At 56.4% G+C, this 26,934-nt stretch overlaps 1 protein-coding gene across 3 annotated transcripts in view; it reads left to right on the top strand.

The window, feature by feature from the left end:
• ATP2A3 (ATPase sarcoplasmic/endoplasmic reticulum Ca2+ transporting 3) overlaps positions 1-26,934 on the top strand; it is a 59,999-nt gene that overhangs the window by 9,291 nt on the left and 23,774 nt on the right. For all 3 annotated transcript variants that reach the window (XM_075517978.1, XM_075517976.1, XM_075517977.1), the window contains exons 2-8: positions 11,432-11,449; positions 11,894-11,976; positions 15,089-15,193; positions 15,871-16,009; positions 19,501-19,581; positions 20,608-20,693; positions 21,226-21,690. In XM_075517978.1, the coding sequence (XP_075374093.1) occupies positions 11,432-11,449; positions 11,894-11,976; positions 15,089-15,193; positions 15,871-16,009; positions 19,501-19,581; positions 20,608-20,693; positions 21,226-21,690 (977 nt within the window). The remainder of the gene's footprint in view (positions 1-11,431; positions 11,450-11,893; positions 11,977-15,088; positions 15,194-15,870; positions 16,010-19,500; positions 19,582-20,607; positions 20,694-21,225; positions 21,691-26,934) is intronic.

Here is a 26,934-nt window from a genome sequence, read left to right as displayed (position 1 = left end):
ATGGGGTTGGTTTTTTGTTTTGTTTTGTTTTCTTCTGGTTTGGAAGCAGTTTCTCTTGCATTTGTTGCTGATAAAAATTAGTTATTTTTTTGGGAGGGCTGCGTGGGCGGGGGAGATTCTCTCTTCTGCTTCCTTCGCCACGGGGAGCGAAAGCCCAGAGATCCTCGAGGAGGAACTCGATTAGCTGGGCAGTGACTCCGGCCCCTCCGGCAGCCAGCGATGGCCGAATCCCCAGGGATTTGCCCCGTAAAACGTCAGCTCGGCTGGATTTTGCCGAGCAGGCAGCGCCCGTCCCCAGGAGACGGGCAGCCAGGGTCGGGATAACCCTCCCTTTGCCTGCCTGTTTGCACTTTTCTTTTTCCATTTTGCAACCTCCAAGTCAACAGAAGGTCTAAGATAAGGAAAAGGTGGGGAGCGAGTGGAAAAATCAAAATAAAAAAGGCCGGCTCAGCGGTGCGGGGTGGAGAGGGGAAGCGATGGAGCTGTGTCGCTGGCCCTCCTGCTCCGGCCACCGCAGAGGGTTCCCCTCGGGGCGCTGCGTCCTTGGGGTTTTTGCAGGTTTTCTGGGTTTTTGCATGCTTTGGAGGTCAGGGGCCTTCTGCTGCCTGCAGGTCAATGGAATCCCCGTCGGAGGAGGAGCAGTGTCGTGATGCGCTCCCCTCCGAGGGCAGGCCCGCCGTACCCGGGGGGACATGGGGCTGCTCTGCAGTGCCGCCTCGGGGCTGCTCTGGGGCTCCTCTTTTGTCTATAAAAGCCTAATTCAAATTATTCTTCCCTTTTTCACCCCTTTTTGACATAAATGTATATAGGTATCTATGTATATATACATATATATAGAATATTTCATCCTTATAGACACGCACACAGATATTAAACATAGTTGGAAGGAGATTATGGAAAAAGCCTGGATGGGACTCGTGTCTCCAGGGATCTCGTGAGCGTCTCGCTCCAGGAAAGGAACTACTTAACTACACAGGGATGTGTGATCCCCAGAGAGTTCATCCATGAAAAGTACTAATTGTCCGACTTGCCCCTCTTTCCCATCCAGAAGAACAGATCTTTTCTATCCTACAGAAATTTTTTTCTTCTGATATAATCTAAACTAAGGGCAGTGTAGACTTCATTTTCCATGAAAACCCATCCAAGAGGATTGCTGAAAATAGATCGTGCTCTGAGAACAGATACCAGAAAAAGCAAGCGTGTGCGCGTGGTGGGGGGAGCCAGGTCAGCCGGGGCGAGGAATTCTGCAAAAAAAATTAATATTAATAATCTCAGTTTGAGTTCATTTAGTTGAAAAGCAGCTGCTCAGCGCCCGTGTGAGTCGGGGGCAGAGGATGCACCACCCTGCGGGTACGCTGCCCGCGTTTTATCAGCCTGATTTTATTTACTGGCAGGTGGGAGGTGGGTTGAGATGCGCTATTCAAACTTTTGAATTTCACAGAAGTTTACCGTGGCGGAGGCGCTTCCTCCAGAAAACGGACAAATGGAGGGAAAAAAAAAAAAAAAAACCCAAACCCCAACCCCCTCCAGACCTCTGTGCTTTTAGGATGGAGTCGGCTCCCTTCGGCCCCGAGCTTGGGGCAGGGTCTCCTTCCAACCCGGCGTGCAAAGTTTGGGTTTTCCTGATCCATGCGTACACAGCCCAGCTCGCACGCTGTGGCTCGGCTACAGGTGGCAGCAGGATCGATTACAATATCTATTGAAATACCAGCTTCTGGAGCAGGGAGAGAGAGCAGCTGCCTCATCTTGGCAGGGAAGGGGAGAAAATGCTGCTTGGATTTAAAAGCAATATCTTGAAGTTCTTTTTTTTTTCTTTCTTAATTGAGGTTACTGGGTTGGGGCTATGCTTTTGGGGGGGTTCATCTTGCAAACCCCCGTGGGTCGGCTCTTACGGATGTGCCGGGAGTTGGGTGCACGCCGGTTGCAATTCAATCCAAAGCCTGCCACGTGCAAGATGTCGAGCAAAAGAAGCGGCAAAGCAAACGAATTGCTGCGCCGCGCCGTGAGTGCTGCAGAGCGAGCCCCGTTTTGGGGGAAAGCGAGAACGTTGAGTGTGGTTTTGTGCCGGCAGGTTCACGCGGGAGGTGGGGTGGGACGTCAAAGCGCTTCCCCTCCCGCCGAGGGCAGGGTCTGGGCCGGGAGGGTTTGGTGTCGCACGCTGAGGTGGGCACCCTACAGCGGGGAGAAAGCTGGGGTTACGCCAGGGAGGAAGGCAACCCCTTCCCTGCCTGCCTTCTCCCGGAGAGGTGGCTACCGAGTGTTTTAATGCTGGGAGCCCCTGGCCCGGCTGGTCCCCGAGCCCCGTGGGGCGGTGGGAGAAACGTCCTGCGAGCAGGGCACGGGATGCACCTGAGCTGCTCGGCCGCTGCTGGGTCAGCAACCGGGAGCCACCCACGCTTTCCACGGCGCTTGGCGAGTGCAATACTTCAGTTACGTTTATTTATAATTTACTATTATTACTTATTATTTTTTATTACTTAGTATTTTAATTATTACTTCTTATGAATTGTTATTTATTTTATTGTTTTATTTTGCATGCTAAGCAAGTGTGATGTCCTCAGTGGTTGCTTACAGCCTCGTCACGGATGCTCGGCTCAGTGACACCCACCCCATCCTTGGGGCGGCAGTTTTGGGGGACGCCGTTCCCCCCACCGAGCCACAGCAGCCCTTTGCTGCGTGCTGAGCAGCGTCTGTCCTCCAGGAGCAAATGCAGTCTATTTTGAAAATGCATCCTATTTTCAAAATGCATCCTCGTCTCATTTTCTTACCTGCCTTTTCAGCCCCAATATCCCTTTTTTCCTATTTTTTAGGAAAAAAAAAAAAAAAACCAACCCAAAAAACCCAAAACCCAAAAACCAAACACAGTCCCACCTTGCTCTTCCCCAAGTCTTGCAGAATTCAGCTGAAAGGAGCTGAAATTCCTCCCCTGGGATATTCGAAGCCTCCCGGGGCCCTACGTGTTTTCCTGCTGCGGGCAGGGACTGGCGGCCGAGCTGACCCGGCGGCGCGGGGCATCGCCGGGGCTCCTGGCACCGCCGCCTCCGCAGGTCCACGTGTTTGGTTTCCTAAACCGGTCCCCGGCGCTGCCAGGAAAATGTTATTAAATTTTCTGTCGCCGGGTGTTGGACTCGCTGCGAGTGGCCTATTTGTGGTGGCGTGTGGCAGTCCGGCGTGGGTTACGAATTCGCCGTAGCGTTTTTCCCTGGCCTGGATGCTGCTTTTCGGCCGCCATGCTGCGTTGGAGGAGTTTTGGCATCTGCTGGCATCTGGGCATGGTGCTCGTGATGTCGGGGCAGCCGAGAGCCGAGCGGCTGAGGGCAGGAGGCTGCAGCAGAGCCCTAAAGGGTGAAAAAACATTACTGGGCAAAAAACCCCAATTTATTAACCCTTACCACTAGGGTGTCAAGGGGAAATTAGCTGAAAAAATAGTTTTAGGGCAATAAAGGAGGAAATAAAATGATACGTATAGGGTGCAAGAAGAGGCTATACTGAAATTGCGGCGTGCCCTTTGGGTTGGCATTGTGGCAATTCTGGCAGAAGTTTCCCAAACACAGCAGAGTCGCTCCCTCACCTTTCTTCGGGGTTATGGAAAGGATCTGCTCGAAGCAGAGATAAGGAGAAGCTAAAAAAACCCCAACACAACCCCAAAACTAAAAAAACCAACCCTGGCTTAAACTTTATTTTATTCAAGCTCCCGTGGTGTGGGGTTTTTTTTCTTTTTCTTTTTCCAAAACCTGTTACTATTTAAATGCAGATTTTTAGCTTTTCCACCCGGGAGCCAGAGCTGGAAATTCTTTCCACTGCGTTGGTGCAGGAGGGAACAAACCGCTGCTTTTAGTTTGCTCAAATAATCCATCCCAGGCTGGAGCCACAGGTTTCCTCCGCCCCGTTCCCTCCCACTCCCAAAACGAGCCCGGGGATCCGCTGCGGGTGCTGACGGGGACAGGGACGGGGGGACAAGGCCGCCGCTCGCAGCCCCATTTCCCCAGGGTTTTTCCCCTAAATTTCCCCAAGACTTTATTCTTGCAAACGCCACGTGGGCACCGGAGCTGCAAGCCTAGCTGGCGGCTCATTGTTGGGGCACAGCGGGTGAAATCTTCTCCCCTTATTTTCATAGCATTAAGAAAAGGAGGTGGGTTATCAACAGGGAAGCAGTTTGCTTTTTGCCGTGGCACGGGAGGAGGGTGCTTGGTGCTGGCTGGGCTTCGTGGCCCCGTGCCGGGACCCCCTGCACTGTGGTGGAGGGAAGCTTGTGCTATCCAACGTTTTGGGGACAAGCTGTTTCCAAGATAAAGGAAGGGAAGCTTGGGGTGGGATGGGCAGGTTTTTCCTTATTTATTTTACACGGCTCCTTGGACCATCGGCCCAATGCCGCACTCCCTCCTCCATCCCTGTTTCTCTCTACCCAGACAGCGGGACGTGGCGGTGGTGGCTTATCCTTCGGCACGGGCACGCGCTGATTTTCCAGGGAAAAGGAGATACCGTGGGGCCGGATTTGCACGGTGCTTCGCTGCCACCGAGGAGCACATCCAGGATAACTGTGTCTCCTAGTCCCTGACCTGCAGAGACACGCTTAGCTGGCCAGAAAAGGAACAAACGAACCTTTCAGCTTCTCCCCTCCAACCACAGCAGCGGGGCTGTGGGTGCCCAAATGCCCCTGTTCTCCCCTGGGACCCTGTCCCCATTCTGGAGGGACCGATGGTGTTGGCCGGGGTTCAGTCCCGGTGGGTTTGGAAGAGCAGCGTGAGGGTAGGACGAGGACTTGGTCCAGGGCCCCGACTGCCGTGGGAAGCCCCGTGACCCAAACCAGAAATTTTGGGGGCTGATTTTATTGCTGGCCACGTATGGTGTCCAGGTGCCAGCCAGAAAACCGGTTGGATCATTTTACCCTAAAGCATCACCTGGAAAATGGCAAGGACGTTTCCAGCCCTTAAACCTCTGCTAACCTGTGCCGCCTCGCCTGCCCCGGGCTGCCGCCATCCCCAGCGCTTCCTCTGGCCCCAAATTTGCTTATTTTTGGGGCTGTGGATTCCCCAGCCAGGAGGGGCACTTTGTAAAGCACGGGGCAGAGCTCGAGCAGGGACGAGCGCCGGGGAGTTACAGGAACAGCAAACCGCCGGTGTTTGCCGTGGGAGTGGGGGTTGTATCTCGTTCCTTTTATCTTCCTGCCGCCTTTCGAAGCAGCCCCGAGCGAGCGGCTGTCGCGGGCAGCCAGCGTAACCAAAACTCGCCCGGCGTGCAGGAAGAAGCAGCTGCGAGGCGGTAAGCAAATAAGGTGCTGGGGGCCGGAGGTGCTTCCCCCACCCATGGCACACCCAGGGCCACCACCGCCTTCGCTCAGGAGGGAAGGACGCGGGAGGAAAAGCACCCGTGGCTTTGGGGCCGGCTCCTTGGGGATGATGGAGGAGACGGGGAAGAGCCGCATCCTCCGGGAGCGGGCTGCGGTGCAAAGCAGAGCTCAGCCATGGCGCCCGGCACGAGGATGGGGATGTTCCCAGGGCCGTGCCTGCACCCGTGAGGTGCCGCTTAACGCTCGGTTAATTGCTGTTTTCTTTGGGTCACAGCGGCTCGGTGCAGCCGGAGAGGCCGGTTGCCGCAGCCCGGTGGGCTCACGTGCCGCACACGTGCCCGCCGCAGCTGCGCCCGCCCGGGGATGCGATTTCCGCGCGTGGGCGGCTGGGGTGTGCGAGCTGCCGCTCTGCCGGCCCTGCCCTCGCCTTCACCTTCACCTCGGCCCCTCTCGCCGGCGAGGGGGGTGCCCCGGGGCAGCCCCGCCGCGATTCCAGCGCGTGGCTGCTGCGGGTTTTACGCTATGGGGCTTTTTTGGGAAACGGCCGGTTCAGCTCGGCGGTGTCCGTAGCTCCCCGTCTCGCCGCATTAGCACACGGCGTCCGTGGGTCCGGCTTCCCCTCCAGCCAGGCCGGGCTCCAGCGGGCGAAGTGGTGCCAGGGCGGGTCGAGGGTGGCCCCTTGGCCGAAGCCCGGCTGCTTCTGAAGAAGCTGAAGCAACATCAGAAAGCCTCTGAGCTGCACCCTGAAGGTCTTGCTCTTCCCGAGCAGAGCCGCATCCTGCCCGGGCGTGTGGCCGGAGCCTGGGTGAGATGCGAGGTGCGGGACAGTCTCCGGGGACGCAGCGGCATTCAGGAAGCGCAGGCGTGAAGCTGCCCGCGAAAGCAAAGCCGTGTGGGTTAGTTGAAGTAATACACAGCTGAGGCACGTGGATAACTACACTTTGTGAGCATCACCTAGCATTAGCACCGTTAGGCTTTGAGCGTTTGTCATCCCAGGTAACGCTAAACCACCCAGGATTAGTCTGCAAACGCCGGTTTTTTACGCTTCTGCGGCTCACGTGCAGCTGCGCAAGGCTTAACGCCTCCGTCCCCGGGCGGGATTTACACCCAGCAGGTGATGGGCTGAGCTGGCTTTCAAACGGCGCGGCAAAGCCTTTCCCGGTTGTGCAATCCGGCAGCTTTGCAGAGCACCGGGGACGTGTGGCAGTGCCGGCTGTCACCGGGGATGAAGCAGAGCAGACGTCCCTCCGGGACAGGATCCTCCCAGCGCAGCCAGCCCTGGGAAAGGCAGCCAGTTAAAATAACAATTTATTCTGCCCAGCGTCTTGCGGGACGGTGGAAGGATCCCAGAGCAGCCCTGCCTGGGTTCCTGCTTTATGTCACGGGAGAGGGGCTGCTCTCCCAGCTGGGGATATTTTAGGGTTTTTATACTCTTTTCACTGCTTTCTTGGGCCCTTTTTCCTGCCTGTCGGCAAAGTCCAGGAATCGGATGCGTCCCTTGTTTTGCCTGTCCGTTTCCCCTTCCCTGCATACGGAAAAATTAAAGGCAGGGGAAAAAAAAAAAAGAGTTTACAACATAGAAATACGGCTTGAAGGAAGTTATTTGGAGCAGGAAGCTGGGTCCAGGCGTGATGCTCACTGTTATCCCCACGGTGGGCACCGTGCCGTTACCCTTCCCGCATCACTTGGGGTCAGAAGTGTTTCCCGTAAGGGAAATCTGATTTTTGTCCTAGGGAAGCGCCTGAAACAGTGGGGAAAATGGTATTTCAGTGTTCACCTTGCAGGGTGTTTGCTGTTGTGGGTCGCAAGCTGGGTCTGAGCATGCACCAGGGTTTGCTTTGCTGTGCGCTGGCCTGGGAGAGTGTTCCCTTGTGCCTCAGTTTCCCCAAAAGCAGAGTGGGATGCGATACCTCAATGCACGATGGAGAAATGCCGGCTGCTGTAGGGCTGTGCTGCTCCAGGGATTTTAGATCCTGTTACAGCAGGAGAAACTCAAACGTTTCCTTAAAGCGACCCCAACGCCACCCTGTCACGTTTTATTTGTTTCCTTTGGCCCGGAAAGCGGGTCAGGGTCTCCTCGGGGACGTGAAAGCTGTCGCAGAGCCCCGGGGCGGCAGCCCGTACCCGCACCACCTCGCTCGTGGGTGGCACCCGTGTTTACGTACCTTTTCATCACCCGATTACCGTGCCCTGCCATGGTGCAGGCGCCAGCCTGCGGGCTGCCAGCCCTGTTTGAGTTGGCAGGAGCTGGAGATTAACCTCCGGCTAAAATAGCCCAACGCCAGGCCCACGTCTGCCCAGGGTGGCCGGGCTTGTTGCATGCCCTTAGAGCATCTCGTATCGATATTTTGTGGCGGAGCCAGGGCTGCCTGCAGCGCTCGATAACGCAGAGGAGAGCACGTTCTTCCGCCGGTGGGAATGGTCCTGTTACCTCCAGGGGTTGCCACCAGGCACCCATCACCCTCTACTTTCTTGGCTCTGCTCTCCAAAGCCGCGATGCAGAAGAGCAGGAGCAGAGAAATTGCAGATACGCGTCCACAAGCTGCAGGGCCCGCAGCGGGACTGCTCGGCTCGGGAAGCTGAAAATTTATGGCGCAAGCGGGTGGCCCCCTTTTGGGATACTTTGAGCAACCGTTATCATTTTCTACCCTTGGTGGTGTTATTGCATTTGTCTTCTGGCTGCGCTGGGGAGCTTGGGCACAGAGCAGGATCTCTGTGCTGAGCTCTCAGCCACCGACCGAAGAAAGGGGCTATTCAGGTGCTGGCCGGGAGTTTCCATTTCAGCCTGTTGGCACTCACCGTGTTGTCCCAAGGGAATTGCAGATTTGGGCTTTCGCTGGTTCCTTGCCTCCGCGGTGGGTTTCCCGGCCGGGTGGGACATGGCAATGCTGCAGCTCGGCGGAGCGGTGCCAGCTCTGCTGCCCTGCCCGGTGCCCCGGGACTAACTCACGTAAAACTTGGGGTCTGGCGAATGGCAAACCCTCTTATTTCTAGCGAGACTTTGGAAGTGAGGGGGGAGACTTTGGAAGAGAGGGGAAGGCTTCTACCCCCAAATTTTTCTGTTTTCTGGTGGCTTTGATTGATTCAGACCCAAAAATGGGAGTTGATTGCGACTTTCTGCCCTTTTCCTTTTGGTATTTGGTGCAAAATGGGCGCTGAGCTGCCACGTGAAGGGCGCTGGAAGGAGTCACTGATGGCAGGAGAGGTGCTTGGTTCTCAGGATACTCAAAATTGGGGGATTTTTGGGAGGTGCCCGCAGCAGCATTGCTAGTGTTTGGGGTTTGGTGGCAGCGACGGCGCGGTGTCGGTCTGTCACCAGCGGTATTTCAGCTGGCCGCCCCGCTGCACGTGCTTCCTCCTGAGTTCACGGAAACCCGTTTTCATGCTTTAATCAAGAGCTCATGCAAAGTCCCCGCTCTGCAAACGGCATCGCCGCGGCTCTTCATGCAAACGCCGCACGGTAGAAGCACTAAGAGGACCACGGCGTTTCGGGTGGCTGCTCAGGGTGGAAAGTCACCCCTGGGCACCCCAGCAGAGCCGAGACCTGCGGGAGCCCCGGCCGCCTCCCTCGGGGCACCCCGCCTGCCCCCGGCCCTCTTACCTCGCACGTTCGCACCCTTAAAATGGAGCCTGGATGGAAATAGCAGCAGCAGACCTCTTCTACTTTTAATTTTGGTGGCTCTCTGGGCCGGGGAGAGGAAGCCGGGGGTGGAGAGGAGCCGGCTGCAAAAGGGAGAAGAGCCACTTTCCTTCTGACACGCTCTGCAGAGTGATTGGAAACGTTGAAGCTACTCCAAGGTTGGTTTTTTTTTTTTTGCTATACGAATAATTATAGGCGTTACGTACTGGTCTGTCTGCTCCTTGCGATGGCAGGGGATCGGAGTAGTCTTATCTAGGAGGGACATGGGTTTAAAACAACTCGTCGTAAGCGTGTCTGAACACCGAGGAGCTGATGCAGTTTGAAGCATAAACACGTTCAGGCTTCTTGTTTTCACTGGTTTGTTCAGTGAAGGTGGGTTTGGTTTTGTTGGGTTTTTTTTTCATTTCTCTGAATGAAAATAGATGATGGAAAACAGCCGAGCCGGTTTCGCTTCCTGCTCTCGCCCAGGGCTCCGTGCTGGTGCTCGGAGACAACCCCGCGTTCGGTCCAGCGACGGGGCATCGAGCGTGTCTGCCTGGGGCCGATTCCTCTTGAACTTCAGCTGTTCCCTTATTCCTTCCCAGAAACCCAAGGAGCTGGAGGAACATCTTGTTTTATTATCACCCCATGGGGCGCAGAAGTAGTTGGCAGACGGTGGAGGCTTCGGGACGGCTCTTCGGGGGGTTTCTGCCTGAATTTTTCCTCATTGGGAGGTTTGGGATTGGGGGGTTTCTGTCCGCTCCCCTCCTGCCCCGCAGCACCGAAGGATGGAGGCAGCGGGTGCCCTGCCCTGGTGCCGTGTCACCTCAGTGCTGGCACCCGCGGTCCCTGGCAGCGCTGTGCGATGCCTTTGAGCCACCCGCGCAGCCCTCCCGAGGCTTTGCCGATGCATGGCTCCGGCGTTGGTTTCTCCATCTCCAGCAAACTCTGCCGCACTCAGCGGATCCTGGATTTCCTTTTCCATTAGGCGGCTGCGACGTCCGTATTCCCCCGCCTTGGGGCAGCTGGCGGAGGTTTTGGTCCGGCTGCCGGCTCCCCCGGGAGCTGCTCTGCGGGCAACCAAAGGATTCACCCCGAATACTTTGCACCTCGAATGCTGTGTTCAGTTTTGGGCCCCCCACTACAAGAGGGATATTGAGGTGCTGGAGCGTGTGCAGAGAAGGGCAATGAAGCTGGGGAAGGGTCTGGAGCACAAGGCTGATGGGGAGCGGCTGAGGGACCTGGGGTTGTTTAGCCTGGGGAAAAGGAGGCTGAGGGGAGACCTCATCGCTCTCTACAACTCCCTGAAAGGAGGTTGGAGAGAGGTGGGGGTCGGTCTCTTCTCCCAGGTAACAAGTGATAGGACAAGAGGAAATGGCCTCAAGTTGCTCCAGGGGAGGTTTAGACTGGATATTAGGAAATTTTTCTTCACCGAGAGGGTTATCAAGCATTGGAAGGGGCTACCCAGGGAAGTGGTTGAGTCGCCATCCCTGGAGGTATTTAAAGGACGTTTGGATGAGGTGCTTAGAGACATGGTGTAGTGGTGGTCTTGGCAGTGTTAGGTTTATGGTTGGACTCGATGATCTTAAAGGTCTTTTCCAACCTATATGATTCTGTGATTCTGTGAATGCAGGAACAGCGGGTGCAAACAGAGACACCCACCCATGCCAGCACCCATCAGCAGCCAAAACCGGGGGAGTCAATCCTGAGTCCTCCCTGGGTGCAGGACCTTGCGCTCCTTGGCCAAACCTTGCCTGCAGCAGGGCCAGCACATCCATTACTGACCGGGTGAGGAAGCAGGAGCGGTGCCCTTGGTGGGTACCGGCGTTCGTGCGCTGCCCAGCGGCCGTGGGGCCCGTCGGTGCATGCGGCGTGCAACGGTGACGGTCATCCCATGGGGACGTGGGAGTCTCGGGGAGGCCGTGGTGGGCCTTTGGGAGCCCTTGGGGTTTTTTCAGGTTGTGCAGGTGACTGGAGCGGTGTGGATGGAGGCTCTGCACCCACCCAGGCGGATTCAGGAGGACAGCTTGGACCAGCTGAGCATCGGCTTTGGATTTCTTTCCTAGAGCATTGCAGGCTGCAAAGCACAACTGCTTAATAGGAGACGTGGTCTGAAAGTTACAGTCCGCAGCGGGTCCGTATTGGGTTTCTGGCCGGGCGTTTTACGGGACGGTGGCACCGCTGTGTCCTGGGTTTGGAGAGGGCAGCTCCTGAGGAGTATTTTTAGGCAGGCTGAGTGCAGGAATAAATACTGCCGGAGCCGCTGGCAGCAGGGAAATGATGTTACCCTGGTGCGGGGAGCGTCCAGTGCTGCTTCCTTGGTGTCAGACTGAGAAGTTCAGTGACCGGCTGTCTTGATGTGGGAACACGTGCAGGACGAGTTGCGTTTTGGGGTACTGGATGGACTGCTGGGGCATAAGGGAAGGGATTGCTAGTCTGGGCCCAAATCACTAATTCATCTTTTTATTTTTATCATTTTTTTACTTTGTTACGCTTGCTGGGCTGTCGATGGAAACCCACAGAGCTCCCTGCAGAAGAAGGTAAGTGGCGGGCTGGGGGCGAGGGTGGGTGCCTGCCTTGGGGCTGGGTGGGGAGTGCTGGGGCCGAGGCTGCTGGAGGAGGAGCAGCCTCTGGGGTCTTTTAATCTTGGTTTTGATCCCAGGGAAAGCTGGGCTGACAGCAGAGCTTTCCTCTGGTGGCAAGGCTACCAGCTGTGAATAGAAACGCAGAGGTTTTGGTTTCTGTAGTTAAAAACGGATGTAGTAAAACCAGACCAATGCCAGAAATGAAGGTGTTTAATATTGGAGAGAAAAATCCCCCATTGCAGCGTTGGATGTCCTTGCTAGTGCCCACAGCCGACGGGCGCTGGAGCAGCTCTGCTGCAAGCGGGGGACGGGGTCCTGTTGGTCTTAGTGGTCTAAGTTACCTGTCTTCTGGGGTGGTTTCGAGTACTGACTGTGCTGGGCTTCGCGTTTTCCCACCAGGAAAGTCCCTCTGGGAGCTGGTGCTGGAGCAGTTTGAAGATCTCCTCGTCCGCATCCTTTTGATGGCAGCTTTTCTGTCATTCGTAAGTACCCCAGACGCGGGGGTGGGCACCTTCCAGGGCACGCACGGACCCGGGTGGAAGGTGCGTGTTGGATGAAGGAGATGTAGCAGCAGTGCAGTGGTTTTCTAGGGCGTAGTGACAATATCATTGTATCTCCTTAAAAGGTGGGGCTGTAGGATTTTTCAGTAATGCTGATCCACCCAAAACTGATATCGAAAACCTACCTGGACTTCTTTCTATTTCCCCAAGACTATACCAGGCAAAGGCAGAAGAGGGCCATGGAAACGTTCAGTCCCGGGCACGTGTTGGCGGGACGCCGGGTGGGATGGGTATTGGCCCTGGGCACCGTGTAGGGTTAGGCTTAGGGTTCGGAGGGAGCAAGCGTGGAGCCCCAGCGAGAGCGGGGCTGTGAAGGGGCTGGCAAAGGCAGGCGAGGGCTGCCCAAAGCTGTCAGTCCTGGGATGCTTTTTCCGGTGATCCGTAGCTTTTAGCATTGTTTGCAGACCCTACCTGAGAGAGCGCGGTCCTTTGGACGTGTCTCTATCTCATTGCAAGATTTTTATCAACAAAGTTTCCTATGTTTTTAGGTTAGAAGGTACCTTTGTTACTATCTCTTTTACCTTCCCTCTTAAATCCATTGTATGTTTTCCCTTCATCCTTTTTCATGCTGTCACCTTTCCTGCGTTTCCCCGTGCTTGCTGTCATGGCCAGTGTCTGGACTGAGGCTGTGCTCAGGCTCTTCACTGAGTTAGGACCCAAACAGCCTATTTGCAAGTCCCTTCTCTGATTTTAATTCTTACTGCTTGCTTTTCATCCAGTAAAACATGTCTTGTGCCTCGCCTTGCATAGATGGTTAAAACAGAAAGGGAAAGTTTTTTCTTTATTCATCTTTATTTTTTCCTTGGATATTTTTGAAAGTATTGTCAGCATGACCAGATCCACGTCAGGATCTGCTGAAACGGAGGACAATGTCTCTGACACATGGAGATGTGCATGTCCACGGTGCAGATACGTTCCTGGTGCAATGGCCAAGCCACGTATCCTCGCAGAACCGGGAGGTGCTGGGAGCTGGGGGGTCCCGGCACCACCTCCCTGCGTGCCCGGAGAGGCTGCCAGGACATCGCACGGCTTGCTTGTTCTTGGCCAGAGCGCTGGGTGATGGGTGATGAGAGGTGAGAGCAGCGCTTCAGGCGCCCGAAGCCGACTCGGAAGCTCCACTTATCACCTTCACCTCCATTGGGGTGCAGGCAGCGGGGCAGGCACCTGCCTAAAGCGTGCGCATCCACGGACGCAGGCAAAGAGGGGGCCGGGAGCGTTTCCAAACCCCGTGTGGCTGCCCACCGTGGAGCGAAGTCTCCCTCCCGGAGCTCTTCTGCTGCTGCGCGGTAGCATTCACATTTTCAATTAAAAATGAAAATCCAATCTGTTGTTTAAATATTAATTTTTTTTTCCTCCCTCTGGCTGAGCCAGGCTGGCAGCGTTCCGGCAGCCCGCGTGGGAGCTGCCTCCTGCCTGCTCTTTGCTGTCTTCCCGTCCTGCCCACGTGGCCGGGAGGGTTCGGAGACCCCAGGCTGGTGATGCCCAAGCTGGTGATGCTCAGGGCAGGTTTCGGGTACAGCCGGGCACAGCGTGGGGCATATAGCTTTCCTTCACGTCTTTGCTGACGCGTGGGGCAGGGTTAACGCTCGCTGACAAAATACACCTGCCAGTGCGTCATGCAGCAGGAAAACGTGATGTTACGTTTGGGTAATGTCAGAGAGCTGCTTAGGGCTGGGTTTTCCTTGGGTTTAGCGGGGCCTGAAGCCCAGCCCAGGCTGCTCCTGCCAGCGGCACTGCCAGCGTGGTGCCTTCAGGGTGTCCCTGGTGCCGTCCAGCCTTTCCTTCCCCGGATGGTGTTCTCGCTCATCCGCAAACATTTCCTTTTTCAGTGGCGTATCTCCTGCAGGGCTCTTCTCTGGCCTTGGCTGGGGGAGAGGCTGCATCCCTACGTGCCTTTCCCCGGGAGGAGCCGTGATTCACCCCAGCACCTCCGGCGAGCGCAGAGCAGCTTCTCCTCCCCAGGCCATGCAGGCAAAGTCAGCCGGAGGCGGGTGCATCGCCAGGCTCGGTGAGCTGGCACCCGGCAGCGCTGCTGACCTCCTCCACGCTTAATAATGCTGAGAGGTGATGTGGGATCGGCTAAACTCAACGTCCATGTGATTAGCAAAGCTGCCTTTACGGGTGGCACTGAGTAATTGCAATGTGAACCCCTTTGTTCTTGCGCTCCGTGGTGCCTTGGAAGCGCTCATCACCAGCGGCACCTCGCTCCCCGATTGCTGATTTGAGCCTTATTTTTGGTGCCCAAGTACCGTTAGCTCAGTTTTGCCCACAATTTACCTTGGGAGCAACTCTGCATGAGGAGATATTTCCCACTTAGCTACTGGAGAAATACTTATTTTTTGAGTATACTCAGGGCGTTTGGCAGCGGGGTGGCAAAGCCGAGTCTCGTGTCCCCTCCTTTCGGATACGACTCGTGGGCAGATAAGGAGGGAGGCTGGTGCCTTGAGAGGTTCCATACATTCCTGAAACAACATGCAGCAACCCGTTTGCTGGTGAATTTGCAGAGCTGTTGCAATCTGCTTGATGGCCAAGTCTGCTGCGGTGGCTGTGTGAATCGGTAAAGCGTGTGTGAACCCCTGTGTCAGAGGTCCTTTGTGCCGGTGCCTCCGCCGCAGAGCAGCGAGGTGTTGCTATATTGACACAGCGCAGGTCGACAAGCGGTTAAAGGGAGTGAAAATACTTATGTGTGTGTGCGTGCTTCATTTGTAGTACGGTATAGGGTCTTCGTGGGATGGAGAGGGGGCTCAGGGCGGTAAGAAGCCACAAGGTCAGTCCCTGCTCTGCTCCAAATCTGCTCATTTGATGCATTAGGTTACCTCCAGCGGAAGAGTGGAGGCACCTGATTTAAGCACCGGCAGTGGGATATAGCAAGTCCACACCCTAACCAAGCCGCATGAGGCTGGCCACCACTCTGGGTTGTCTTCTCTCCAGCAAACACCACGTGCTGGTTGGCTCTTGTTTTGTCCTTCTTCTTAAAATGTTGGCGCTTGTTGTTTCAACCACATTATGGTCCTTCTCTTCTCTTGCCTACCAGATCCTGGCCTGGTTTGAAGAAGGAGAGGAGACCACGACGGCGTTCGTGGAGCCCATCGTCATTATTATGATCCTGATCGCCAACGCCGTGGTGGGCGTGTGGCAGGTAAGTCGCAGCCCTGCCCTGCCTGCCCCGCAGGTCTCTGCTCCCCATAGCTGAGACGCTTCCTTTGAAGGTCTGGTTGCTTCTTGCCATTGGAAACTCATTTCTCAAAGGTTCAATTTTCGTGTTGGCCATGCTGCCCCATGCCCCAGCCCAGATGCTCAGTCGTTGGCTGCCTCTTGGCTCATTCCTTCAATCTTTCTTTGGCAACTTTTGCAGTTTGGAGTTTAGGATCTTGCACTTATTTGCCATCCAGGCAAACGCTGCTTGTCTCCTGACCGTGGCCAAATGTGTTTTTCCAAGGGAAGCTTTTTGCCCTGTCCACCGGAAACCCATGGTGGCTGCTGCACCTCATCTCGCTGTATCTCTCCTGGGGGATGAGCGAACGCCTCAGCCAGCGATGCTCCTCTTCTTGTATATATTCACTTTAAGGCCATTTATTTATCTGCAGCTTCATCTGAGGTGGTGTTGCTGGATGGGGAAAAATACATCTGGGTAGGATATGCTGCCTCCCAAATCAAGAATGAGAAAATCAAGCCCAAAGGTCCATGAAGACCCAGTGCTTGCCGCATCCACGGTGCAAATGGACGCCAAAGCCAGGGCTGGGGTTCGGGTGCTCCTGTCTTCGCAGCTGGTGGGGAAGGAGCCTGCCAGCAGCTCTGCTTCTCCTCTGCTTGCAGGAGAGAAACGCCGAGAGCGCCATCGAAGCCTTGAAGGAATACGAGCCCGAGATGGGGAAGGTGATCCGCGCCGACCGCAGCGGGGTGCAGCGGATCCGCGCCCGGGACATTGTCCCCGGGGACATCGTGGAGGTGGCAGGTAGGGTGCCATCGCCCCAGGGCACGGGGTGGGATGGGGAGGTGGTGCTGGCCAGGGGGGCTTTGGTGACGGGTACCCCATGGTCCTCGTGGCGGGCGGGCTCTGCCACGGCATCCAGGCACATCTCCTCCGGAGGCACGGCCACCGAGTCACCTCATTGTTGTACACTTGAGATCTTAGTTTCTCTTCTCAAATCCAGAGAGGTGAAATGATTTGGGCCAAAGCTGGGGCTCGTCAGCCTGCCGAGGCTTCGCCCCGAGCGTAGGGCGGTAGAGAACAGCAGAAAAGAAAAAAAAAAAAAAAAGTGTCTATTTCTGGCGCAGGTTTTGTGTCTCGGGAGGGTTTCCCCATTTTCTGGAAGAACTAGAAATCTTCCAGAACCTTTCCGCCAAGATTCCCTCTCTCTGGAAGCGGCTCTCCCACGTGCCTCCCCCAGACAAGGCGTGGGCGAAGGGCCGGTGCTGGGTGCCGCACCGGCGGTGCCAGGCGAGTGCTGCCGCCAGCGCGGGGGGGTTCAGTGCTGCAGGCAGCGGGGCTGGCCCTGCCTGCGTGGGCAGGCTTCCTTGGTAACTGGGGTTTGTTACTCGGGGAGGGCGAGAGGCAGAGGGGACCGGCTGGAGGGTGCTTTTGCCTCCCCGGCTGGGTTGCCCCCCCCCCCCCCAGCCCTTCTGTCGGGGTTTTGCATTCAGGGAAGGATGCGTGGGGGCCTCCCGCCTGCCCCACCAGAGCTAAAGAGGATGCATTTCAATTATCCCATTTTGTTTGTTCGTTAAACGATGCTGTAAACCCCCAGAGCCGCAAAACTAATCCTCTCCTTTCCTCCTCGTGGCCCTGCTAGTGGAAACATGCTGCAATCCCTCCCGCGCCCAGCCAGCTCGCTGTTATTTATGTCTTCCAGTTGGCCTTCGGCTGGAAGATGAACATAAAAATAATGCAGGGAGGATCAAGCGGAGGAGTGCCGGCCAGATCCTCAGCTGGGCGAGCTGGCGGCGCTCCCAAGCCAGCGCCGGCAATGCTCTCCAGCTGCTGACCTGGCCTTTAATTAAATTAATTAATTAATAATTAATTAAATTCTGCCATCTCTCCCCAAATCAAGTGCTTGCCGCCTGCCCATCAGCGGCCGAATATTACTTTTTAATGGCACAATCAGCATCACGACTGGGAGGGAAAGAGCTGAGCTCTCCTCTGGAGGAGTTCGCAGATTATTAGCAAATTAATTATCAAATTGTGGGTTTAGGAGGTTATAGCAAGTGGCAAGGATGCTGTCAGGCTGCCTGATAGGGCAGTGCACCAGGAGCAATAGCTCTGAACGTGCAGTGGACAGCCGGGTGACATCCTGGGGACGGCAGGGACAGCGCAGGCAGGAGGGACCGGCTTCTGTTTGCACGTGCAAATGCGATAAATTTGGCACGTTGGCAAGCCGTTTAAACCCAGCGGATTTTTGCCCTTTTGTAACAAGGCAGTCGAGGTGAGTCTTTGTGCAGGCGGCTGCACGGGGATTAGATTTGGCTGCAGCACCAGCTTTCTGCCTTGCCCGGAACGCACGGGCAGGGCACGGCCCAGGGAGCTCCGTCAGCTCCTGCACCACCTGCCCGCTCCTGCTTTGCCCGGGCAGCGTTGCCTCCCGTTTTCCTCTCTTTTCCCTTGCCTTTCGGCACGGGGGAGACTTGCAGCGCTTGGGTGATCGGCGCGTGCTTAATAGCTGGCTATCGGCCGTCGGGTCCGTACAGGACGTCTGTCCCGCGCCCTGCGAGTCTGCTGGGCTGCTATCGCGCTATCGACCCCCACGGCGCCGGGGCGCGACGCCGTCTCTGGATGCTGGCAACAGATTTTTCATCTGCAGGTTGAGCTGATGTGTGCAAACCCTCCCTGCCTTTCCCAGGGGGGAAGAGGAGCTCTTCGCTCCCTTTAAGGTGCTCCGGCTCCCTCAAGCAGCTGCGAAGTCCGAGGGAAACATTTGCGGGGGGGGCTCTGTGAGTCCCTGCGCTTAGTACCCCCCCAGCTCAGCCCCCCAAAAAACGGGTGCGATGGCGAGCGGGGCAGGGCTGGCCGGACAGCAGATGTTGCACGCCGCATCCAAGAGCCCTCACATCTGCAGCTGGAATAAATGGCTGAGCGGTGGAGAGGTGCCAGCCCCCTCCCGCTGCGCTCGGGAGAGGGGTTTATGAGCCCCGGGAGGAAGCGCTCGTTAAAGTCTGGGATTTGAGACGATCGTTAGCGGCCAAGCCGGCAGCGTTGTGTAACGTGATGTAAGGCGCTGGGAACCAGGGCGCGCTCTGCCTCAGTATTTCCGAAGCGCGGTTGCGTCCAGCCGATAAGAGAGCAGGAGGAAGAAACCCAGCGGGAAAAGCAGCTTTAAATGGTTTTTTGAAGGCGGCACACACGCCTCGGTGGGTGGTGATCAATGGCTGTCAGTTGGTGGGGCTGCTTTCACCCGTAACCGCCGTGCCAGGAGACCCATGGACGGCTGTTTGTCTCGGCCACAAAAGGTCTTCCAGTGTCAACAGCTTCCAGTCAGTCCACGGAGCCCTGAAATGGGGTTAAGAATGGCATTGGGAGGCTCGGGCTGCCCCAAAACGGCGATGTTTGGGGGTTTTTGCAGGGAAGAGGCAGGATGGGGGTGCTGCGGGGGTTTTGCAGGGAAGAGGAGAGATGGGGACGTGGCGGGGCAGGCGATGCAGGGCAGCAGGCAGGGCCGTGCCGGGGTTTGGCCGGAGGGCAGAGGGTGTGATGCTTGCTGCCCTGAGGACCGCGGGCCTGCGCCTCTAACTGCAGCAGCTCCGCTCCAAAAAGAAGAAAAAAGATACCTGTCCTCCTGCCCGCTCGCTGGCGAACCTGGCTCGAACCAGCGTGGCAGCATCCACGTGCAGCCGGGCCGGGGCAGGGCTCAGTCCCGCCGAATTTTGCGCAGGGAGGTGATGCTTGAAACATGCGGTCGGTCCATGGGAGAGGGTGGAGCGTGCCTGGCACGGCACGAGTAAACCCTCAGCCTCGGCGCTGCCGCCCGCTCCCCGGGCTGCTGCTTTTGTGCAAGGTAATCCCCTAAAATTGGAAATTCCTCAAGATCCCATCGCTGCGCTGCCCGATGTCTGATTGCAACTGATGGCGCCTCTTTCCAGCTTTCTTTTTTTGACTTATAAATTATAGACGCACAAAATTAAGCTTTAAATGCAGAAAGGAGGCCTCCCGCGGCAGGACCCTGGTTTTCCACGGGCTGGACCCCTCGTTGCTGCAGGCTGGGTGCTGCCGTGTGCCTGCACCGCACAGGGACGTGGTGATTCTCGGCCAAAGCCGGTCCCTGCCCTGGAGACCGGGAAGTTGAAATAGAAAACAAGGGGAGACAGCAGGAACGGAGGTGCAAACCGGTGGCCCCAGGCCTTGGGGCAGAGCCCGGCTGTGCTGGCGCGTTCAGGGTTTGCCGTCCCCCTTCCCCGGGGCGGCGGGCGCTGCCGGTGCCGCCTGACGGAGCTGCTCTACTCTTGCCCTTGTAGTTGGCGACAAGGTGCCGGCAGACATCCGGATCATCGAAATCCGGTCCACCACCCTGCGGGTCGACCAGTCCATCCTCACAGGTGCGTGCAGGCGCGGTGGGGCAGAGGCGGCTGCTGAAGGCAGAGCTTTCCCTCTGCCACCTGCCCCAAGCCGAAGTTTGGGGCTGACACCGGGCTAAGTGCTTTGCCGGGGTGGGAAACGGGTGGGAGAATGAGACTGAGGACCTGGGGAGGTCCAAGCATCATCTAAAAGTCACGGCATAGGTGAGATGTGCCCGGCGCTTGGGTACCCCTCCTGCAAAATGCAAAGCGTGGGGCTTTCCTGTGCGACGCGGGGAGTTTCACGAGGGGTGCTCAGTCCCTGCCCACGCTCCCCCCGTGCAGCCGTCGCACGATGACGGCTGGTGCTCGGGCCTTCAGGGAGAGGTGACAATATTTGGGGCTTTTTTTTAAGCACTGGAAAAGCCCTTAAAGCTGATAATCTATGATATTTCAAAAATTCTCTCTCTCTGCTGTCAGGGAAGGCCAGTGAAGGATCAGCTAACAAAAAGGGCTTCCAGTATTTCAGCTCTCGTGCATGATTTTGTAAAGGCATCGGGTTAGGAGATGGCGGCAGGGAAGGAAAAGCAATCAGAAAAAAATGTTAAGAACACGGGGAAGGAGCCCAGTCTCCTTGAAAAGTGGCTTTGCATTACCTTAGTTCTCCAAGGGCAAAAGGAGATGTAGCAAGAGGGCAAATCTGCAAAGGACAAAATAGAAACCTTCAGCAGAAGGGCACCTTTCCTGTTGTGCTGCCCTATGAACCCCGTCTGACCGTGCAAACCTGCGCTGCAAGCCAGTGGGCTCCCTGGCACGGGGATTTGGCCCCATCCCTATGGGCTGTACGGGAGCTCATGGCCGCTCGCCATCTGCACAGGTCGCTTTTCTGCAGCCCTCATCTTCAGAGCGCCTTCAGACATCCCCACGATGGCTGTTTTGATGGTTTGGTGGCAGAGTGCTGCTTTCAAAAGCCGTGGGGGTTGTGATGCAGGCTCATAGCAGCGTTGAGCGCAGGCTCAACGCTGGTGGAAACGTGGGTGGTTCACCTCCCCCCTCTTGTCTCGGCAGGGGAGTCTGTGTCGGTGATCAAACATGCTGACCCCATCCCCGACCCCCGGGCTGTCAACCAGGACAAGAAGAACATGCTTTTCTCCGTAAGTCCCTTACGCCTGTCCCCCCCTCTCCTGTGGTTTTGCAAAGAGCCACCAAGTGAAGAGGCTGATGGATACGGGAGGTCTCTGAGCAGGGAGCAGTAAATGCCTGCATGAGAAAGACCTGAATCCATAAAAACAACCCCAAATCCGTAAAAATGAGAACCTGCTTCCACGGGATTTCATTTGGGCTGTGGCACGTGACACCCTTAAATGCCTTGGGTGATGTCAGTGAGTTTTCCATCGAGTAGGATGCATTATGGTCAGGGAGAAGGTTTGTGGAGCTGTTGCAAGTTTGGGTTTCCACCTTGCTCATGCTCCTCTTGAGAAGAAGCCAAGTCCTTGAGGGGTGAGAGAGCTCTCAGGCAGGGGTTTCCTGCTGCTTTAGGGTGTATTTATATAAAATCCCAGAACGTCTCATTTTCCCCTTAACCAAGATCTCATGTTCTCCTTTCACAACAAGCGACCTGTTTCCCCACTCAAGCTGAGAGGTGTCCTCCCATGTATCCACTCTGGCCCCTTTCTTCCTTCCCAGGGCACCAACATCGCAGCTGGGAAGGCTGTAGGGATCGTCATTGCAACAGGGGTGTACACCGAGATCGGGAAGATCCGAAACCAGATGGCGGAGACCGAGCCCGAGAAGACCCCCTTGCAGCAGAAGCTGGACGAGTTCAGCCAGCAGCTCTCCAAAGTGATCTTCCTGGTGTGCATCGCCGTCTGGGTCATCAACGTCAGCCACTTCAGCGACCCCGTCCACGGTGGCTCCTGGTTTCGGGGAGCCATCTACTATTTCAAGATTTCGGTGGCGCTGGCAGTGGCCGCCATTCCTGAGGGCCTCCCGGCCGTCATCACCACCTGCCTGGCGCTGGGCACACGCCGCATGGCGAAGAAGAACGCCATTGTCCGGAGCCTGCCCTCGGTGGAAACCCTGGGCTGCACCTCCGTCATCTGCTCCGACAAGACCGGCACCCTCACCACCAACCAGATGTCTGTCTGCCGGGTGAGTGCCGGCGGCGTTTTGGGGTGCAGGGGGGATGCTCTGTAAGCCCCCGAGCACTCTGCATTGCTCCATCCCCATGCTGGGGTGATGGGCTTTGCTGTCCTCACCAGACTCGGTTCATATTAGGAATTGGAAGGTGAGCACGGAAGATGGTTTGTAGGAAGCCCTGAGCTTCCTCTCTGCCTGACCAGGGTCAATAAGGTTTATGGCTTCTCTTGGCATGGTTGTAATGAGAAAACTCACTTTTATGAGCACACCAGTCTGGAGGTGCTGTGTTGCAGACTTATTTCAGGGCTGCCTCTCCAGAGAGCATTTCTTCCTGCTGGGATGTGGTGTTGAAATAGAGCTCCTGGAGAAGCCAATGCAGTCAGCCTCCTCTGCTCTTTTGCCCATTTCCCCCTGTTTTTAACCAAACCAATGAGAAACCCTGGCCCGTGCAAAATTACAAAGCCTGGACCTGTGAGCCCAAAACTTGGAGGGCCGGCGCAGCGTGTGGGTCTAGCTGGCCAGGATGAACTCATGCAGAAATCCGGGGGTTAAGAGAAGATGCCCGTGACCTGGTGAAACGGTGCTTCAGTTACCCGTCCTGGCCTGGCAGAAGGTCTGCAGTCCGCAGTTGTGTGCAGCTGGGCTCAGACCGAAAAGCACTTCTGACGGAGGGAGCCCTGGGGTGGTTTGGCAAAGAGGTCGAAAGCTCCTGGTCTACCAAAGAGCTTTGCTCCCACGTGCCTGACCATACGGTGAGGTGACTTGTTAGGAACGCCTGGACCATCCGAGTGCTTCTCAGTTTCCCCATTAATCCTCAAGTCTCAGGAAAGCTTTTTTTCATGGCCTTGGCATGTTGGTTTTATAGGAGAACCTTGGAAAATATGTTGCTGTGGGGAAAAATGGACCTGGCCACCGTCCCTCCTCTCTGACACTTGGGTAGCGTGGCGGGAAGCCGTGACCGTGCTGCAAGCTGGCCACAGGCTTTGGCCACTGGTTTGCTCAGCACAAAATACAGATGACTGGAAACGTCTGATATTTCTGCCCTGTAAATAATTTAAAATGAGACGCGGCTGGAACAAGGCAGTGACCAAGCTGCCCACGTCTTGCGTGAAGAGACGGTTCTCGCCAGCCCTTCCCAAAAAGCAGCCCAGGGGACACCAGCAGGTCCTGCCCTGGGGCTGTGGGGACATGGCCGGCTCGTGTGGCGTTTGCCCTCCCTCCGGTTTCTGGTGCTGAGCCCACGGTGATGGTGCGGGCGGGTGCCAGAAACGCGGCGCTGCCAGGACGGGGCAGTGCCTCCTGCTTATCAGCCGGGTATCCCCAGGCACGTGCTCACGCCTCTTTCCTATGAAAACCAGGGGTTATTTTTATGGGCTGATTTTCATGCCGGGACAATGGCCAATTTGTTCCTACCTCCTCAATTTTGGGGTTTTCATTTTCGGGCTGTTGGGACAAAGCGGCCAAAGCACATCCACACCGGTGGGCTGCAGCAGTGTGGAGCTCCGAGCGGTGCGTGCCGCCCCCGGCCCGGCCACGGGACCCGGCCGATTCTCTACCCCAGGGGTGCAGGCAAGTGAGTAAAGGGTGACCCCAGCGTTCGGGGTCTCTTTAGCTCTGCAGACTGCAGCGGGAGAGGTAGGACGTGATGATGCCTTCCCCAAACCGCTTCCTACGGGAGGATCTGCTCCTTGGACTAGGGCCCAAGTGCCACCGTCCCCCGCGGCGCGGTGCGGCGGGGAGAGGCAGGATTAGCGATGCTGGGACAGGGAGCGGGCGGGAGGGGACGGAGTGGGGCAGCAGCACTCACGAGGTTTTTAGCTTCAGTCAGCCCTAACTTGGCCCAAGTTAAAATTTGCAAAGCAGCACATTTGAAGAAAAAAAAAAAAAAAAAAAAAAAGGGCAATTCAAAATTCCATGTATCCTCCACCCCGTCTCCCCGCAACCCCCTTCCGATATCCATGTTATTCACTTGGCTGAATCCTGACTCCCAGGGCGTGATACCGAGAGCCAGGCTGGCCTCAGGACACACAGACACAGCTGTTAATGTTTAACGGACAGGGATTCCCGCATTGACGCAGGCAGTACAGAGGCTGCCGGCAGCTCTGCCGAGCGGCGGGTGGGTAAATATTTGCGCTGGGCGGCCGTTGGCGTGTCCTGGACGTGCCTGCACCGAGCAGCCGGCTGAGCTACGGGGGTGCAAAAGCCGTGGAAGCCTATCGATAACCTGGAAAAATGTATTAGTTGAGTGTGATTTAATTAACGCACACATTTAATTTGAGGGAGCGCAGCTGCTCGGCCACAGGGTATGCTGCCGAGCAGCGCTTGGCCTTTACGTCTCGCTGCCGGCGTCAGGTCTGTAGAGCTGTAAAGTGACTCTTGAAAGGCTTCAAGTCTGTTTTAAAGCCCTTAGCTGCTTTTTAAGGGCTGCGCCACCGGCTCCGGGTCTCGCTCGGCACCCAGGACTCGTGGCCAGGGTGCCGGCTGAGCCAGCTCGGCAGGGTGCATATGGATGCCATGCGGTCGGCACGGGCGAAGCGGTGCCCCCCAAATGCTCGTGGGGGTTAAGTGCCCCCTGAAGGGCTTCGTGCCGGGGGCCTCGTCCATCTGGGGTGGCCGAAGCTTTGGTGCTTTTGCTCTGGCCTCGAGTCTGCCAGAGGTTACAGCTCTGCAGTAACGCAGTAAAGGCACAAACCCACTCGGTAAATGAGATTAAACCTGTGTCTTGTGTCGCTCACCTTACGGTCAACTGGGGGTCTCCGAGACCCCCATCTCACCCAGCCCACGGTGCGGAGCAGCCAGGGACAGCCTTCTCCCAACCGTTAAATAACGGAGCAGGTGGGAGTGATGGGAGTCTGGCAGGGGGGAGAAGGGAGCAGAGAGGCATCGCAGCTCTGCTCTTGCACATTTCAGTCGGTCTCCTAAAAGTTGCAGCACCCTTTTATGCACCGTAACGTAATTTTCCAGGAGCATGAGGGTGGCATTTGAAAGTCAGGACCCGAAGCGGAGACAGGAGTGTGGCCGTGCGGGCTCGGGGCTGCTGCCGCGTGGGGCAGAGCAGGACGGGGCTGGAGGGGGGAGATGCTGATACCCCATGTCCGGGAGAAGGAGGTGGCTGGTGGTGTTTGGCTGCCTCCGAGAGGGCTGGTGTTTTGGGGAACAACAGCAGAACGGGGTTTATTTTCGATAAACCTCGTAGCAGAGCCTGGATGCGGAAACTCCCGTCTCTGGTGCAGCTGCCCGGGAGCTGTGCGGGCACTGTTTGCTTTTTAATCTCCAGGACGCTGTGCCTTGATTCAGCAGTTTTGTTTGTCTAAACCAGTCACTAATTAATGGGAGACCTTCCTGGGGGTTTCCCAGGGGCTGTGGCCGAGCCGCCGGCTGCAGCAGTTGCCGCTGGGTGCCTGTCGGCCAGGGCTGCTTCCAGCGCAGGAGGAAAACGATGCTGATCCGTGGGCTGATTGATGGGTAAATGACTGATGATTACAGCCTCTTACTATTCCAGACAGCAATCCCATCTTGTCTGCCTTTTGATGAGTAGCTCTTTTGATGAGAAAATACAGAAATGCGGAGACGTATCCTTCACGTCTCTCCTCCCCGTGAGCCTGCACCAGATGCCCCGTGCTGCTGCGGGGACGGTGCGGCTGCGAGTGCCCTTCGCTTTCTAAAAATACGCGCCAGCAGCGCCCGGCTGCCGTACGGCGCCGGGGCCAGGCGAGGTCTGCGGGACGGGAGGAGCGGGGCGCGTTCCTCGTAAGCGCGTAGGAGCGTTCCCCTTCCCATCTCTCTGTTGCGTTAAAGCCCCAAACCGCTGGCGTGGGTTTAGAAGGGTTCAGGGCAGGGGGGCGAGCAGGGGGAAGCCCTGGGGGTGCTGGCTGCGTTCCCCTCGCTGGATGCTGGCGCTGGGCTTCACCATGGCAGTGCAAGAGCTCGGGCAGCCGCTCTGCGAGCGCCTTTCTTCGGCAGCCTCCCCAAACCGCCCAGCCCAGCTGCGGCGCGCAGCTTTGCCGCCTCCTTCTATTGCTCCTGTTATTATTTACATTATTTTTGCGATGGGAACCTTACCTATCCTCTTTACGGATTAAGACACAGCTATTTCCTCTGGACTGCGTCCACTGCCTGCAACCCTGTCCCCTTTCCAGCCTGGAAATCTGCTGAAGCATCCTGCCAAAAACCTGCAAACACCTTTGCAGTCCCCTGGCCACCCCCTCCCTCCGCCAGTCACGCAAGCCGGGAGCAGGCAGGAAATTTGATATAACCTCTGGTTGCTGTGGGTTACGCAGCACCTTTTTAAATAGGCATGGAAAAATAAAGGGCCTGGAATGATTTTTCTTTTTCCTTTTCTAGTAAGAACGTTGCTATTGTGAAAGTAGTAATTGTTTTGTAGCCGTGAGCGTTTGAAAACAAACAGGCCCCTATCAGGCAAAACCACCGGTGCCTAGGGTGGATGCTTTCAGATTTTTTAGTAAACAAGAGTCTGGTCGGCATTTCTGAGCGCCGGAGTCCATTTTCTGAAGAGACCAGGAGATTTTGGCTCTCTGGAAGGCCGATGGCCTTGGACATCTCAAAAAGAGATGAAGGAGGCTCACCCTTCGAAGGGCCCTTTTGGTGTTGCAGAAGCCTCCGCTTTGGGAAATTTCAGCCACGCTTCGCCTCCATTCCCGGAGCCCGTCATCTCGGGGCAATTCAGTCGCCGAAGGAGAGGCGATGTGTTTTGGCTCTCTTCATCGAGGTCCTTCGTGCGTTAGTGTTGTCGGCTCCTGCCAGAGGAGCTCAGTGCCTCGGCGGAGGGCCCGGGACGTCCTGAGTCTCTTCTGCAACCCTTTGGCTTGTGATTTGCTTTGAAAGCCTTCAGGGTTGCTCAGGGGCCTCGAGGATGGGCTCTGGGAAAGGAGCTGAGGGCAATAGCCCAGCAAACGGGGTATCTGCAAATAGCTATGAAGCTGTGGGGCTGCGGGAGGGTTGCTTTGGGCTCAGAAGTATTTCCATAGGAGAGATACGCTTTGAACCTCCTGCTTTGATTTGCCCAAACCTGTAAAATACGGAGGTGAGAAAACCCGCCAAGGTGTCCCAGTGCTAAGCCTGCCGTAAACGTGCTTCCCCGAGCTCGACCTTTTTTCCTCGGCTTGGCCCTAAGCTTGCACCCGGGGATACCGGGCTGCATGGGGAGGTCTCGCACCCACCAGCCAACATGGCTGCACTGGTGGGGTGTCCTTGTGTTATTAACAATAATTAATAATAATAGCAAATTAACCTCTG

The sequence above is a fragment of the Mycteria americana genome, chromosome 15 (assembly GCF_035582795.1).
Source record: "Mycteria americana isolate JAX WOST 10 ecotype Jacksonville Zoo and Gardens chromosome 15, USCA_MyAme_1.0, whole genome shotgun sequence".
In the NCBI taxonomy this organism is placed as follows: domain Eukaryota; kingdom Metazoa; phylum Chordata; class Aves; order Ciconiiformes; family Ciconiidae; genus Mycteria; species Mycteria americana.
Note: the sequence above shows the minus strand (reverse complement) of the source record. Positions and strands in the feature narration are given on the sequence as shown.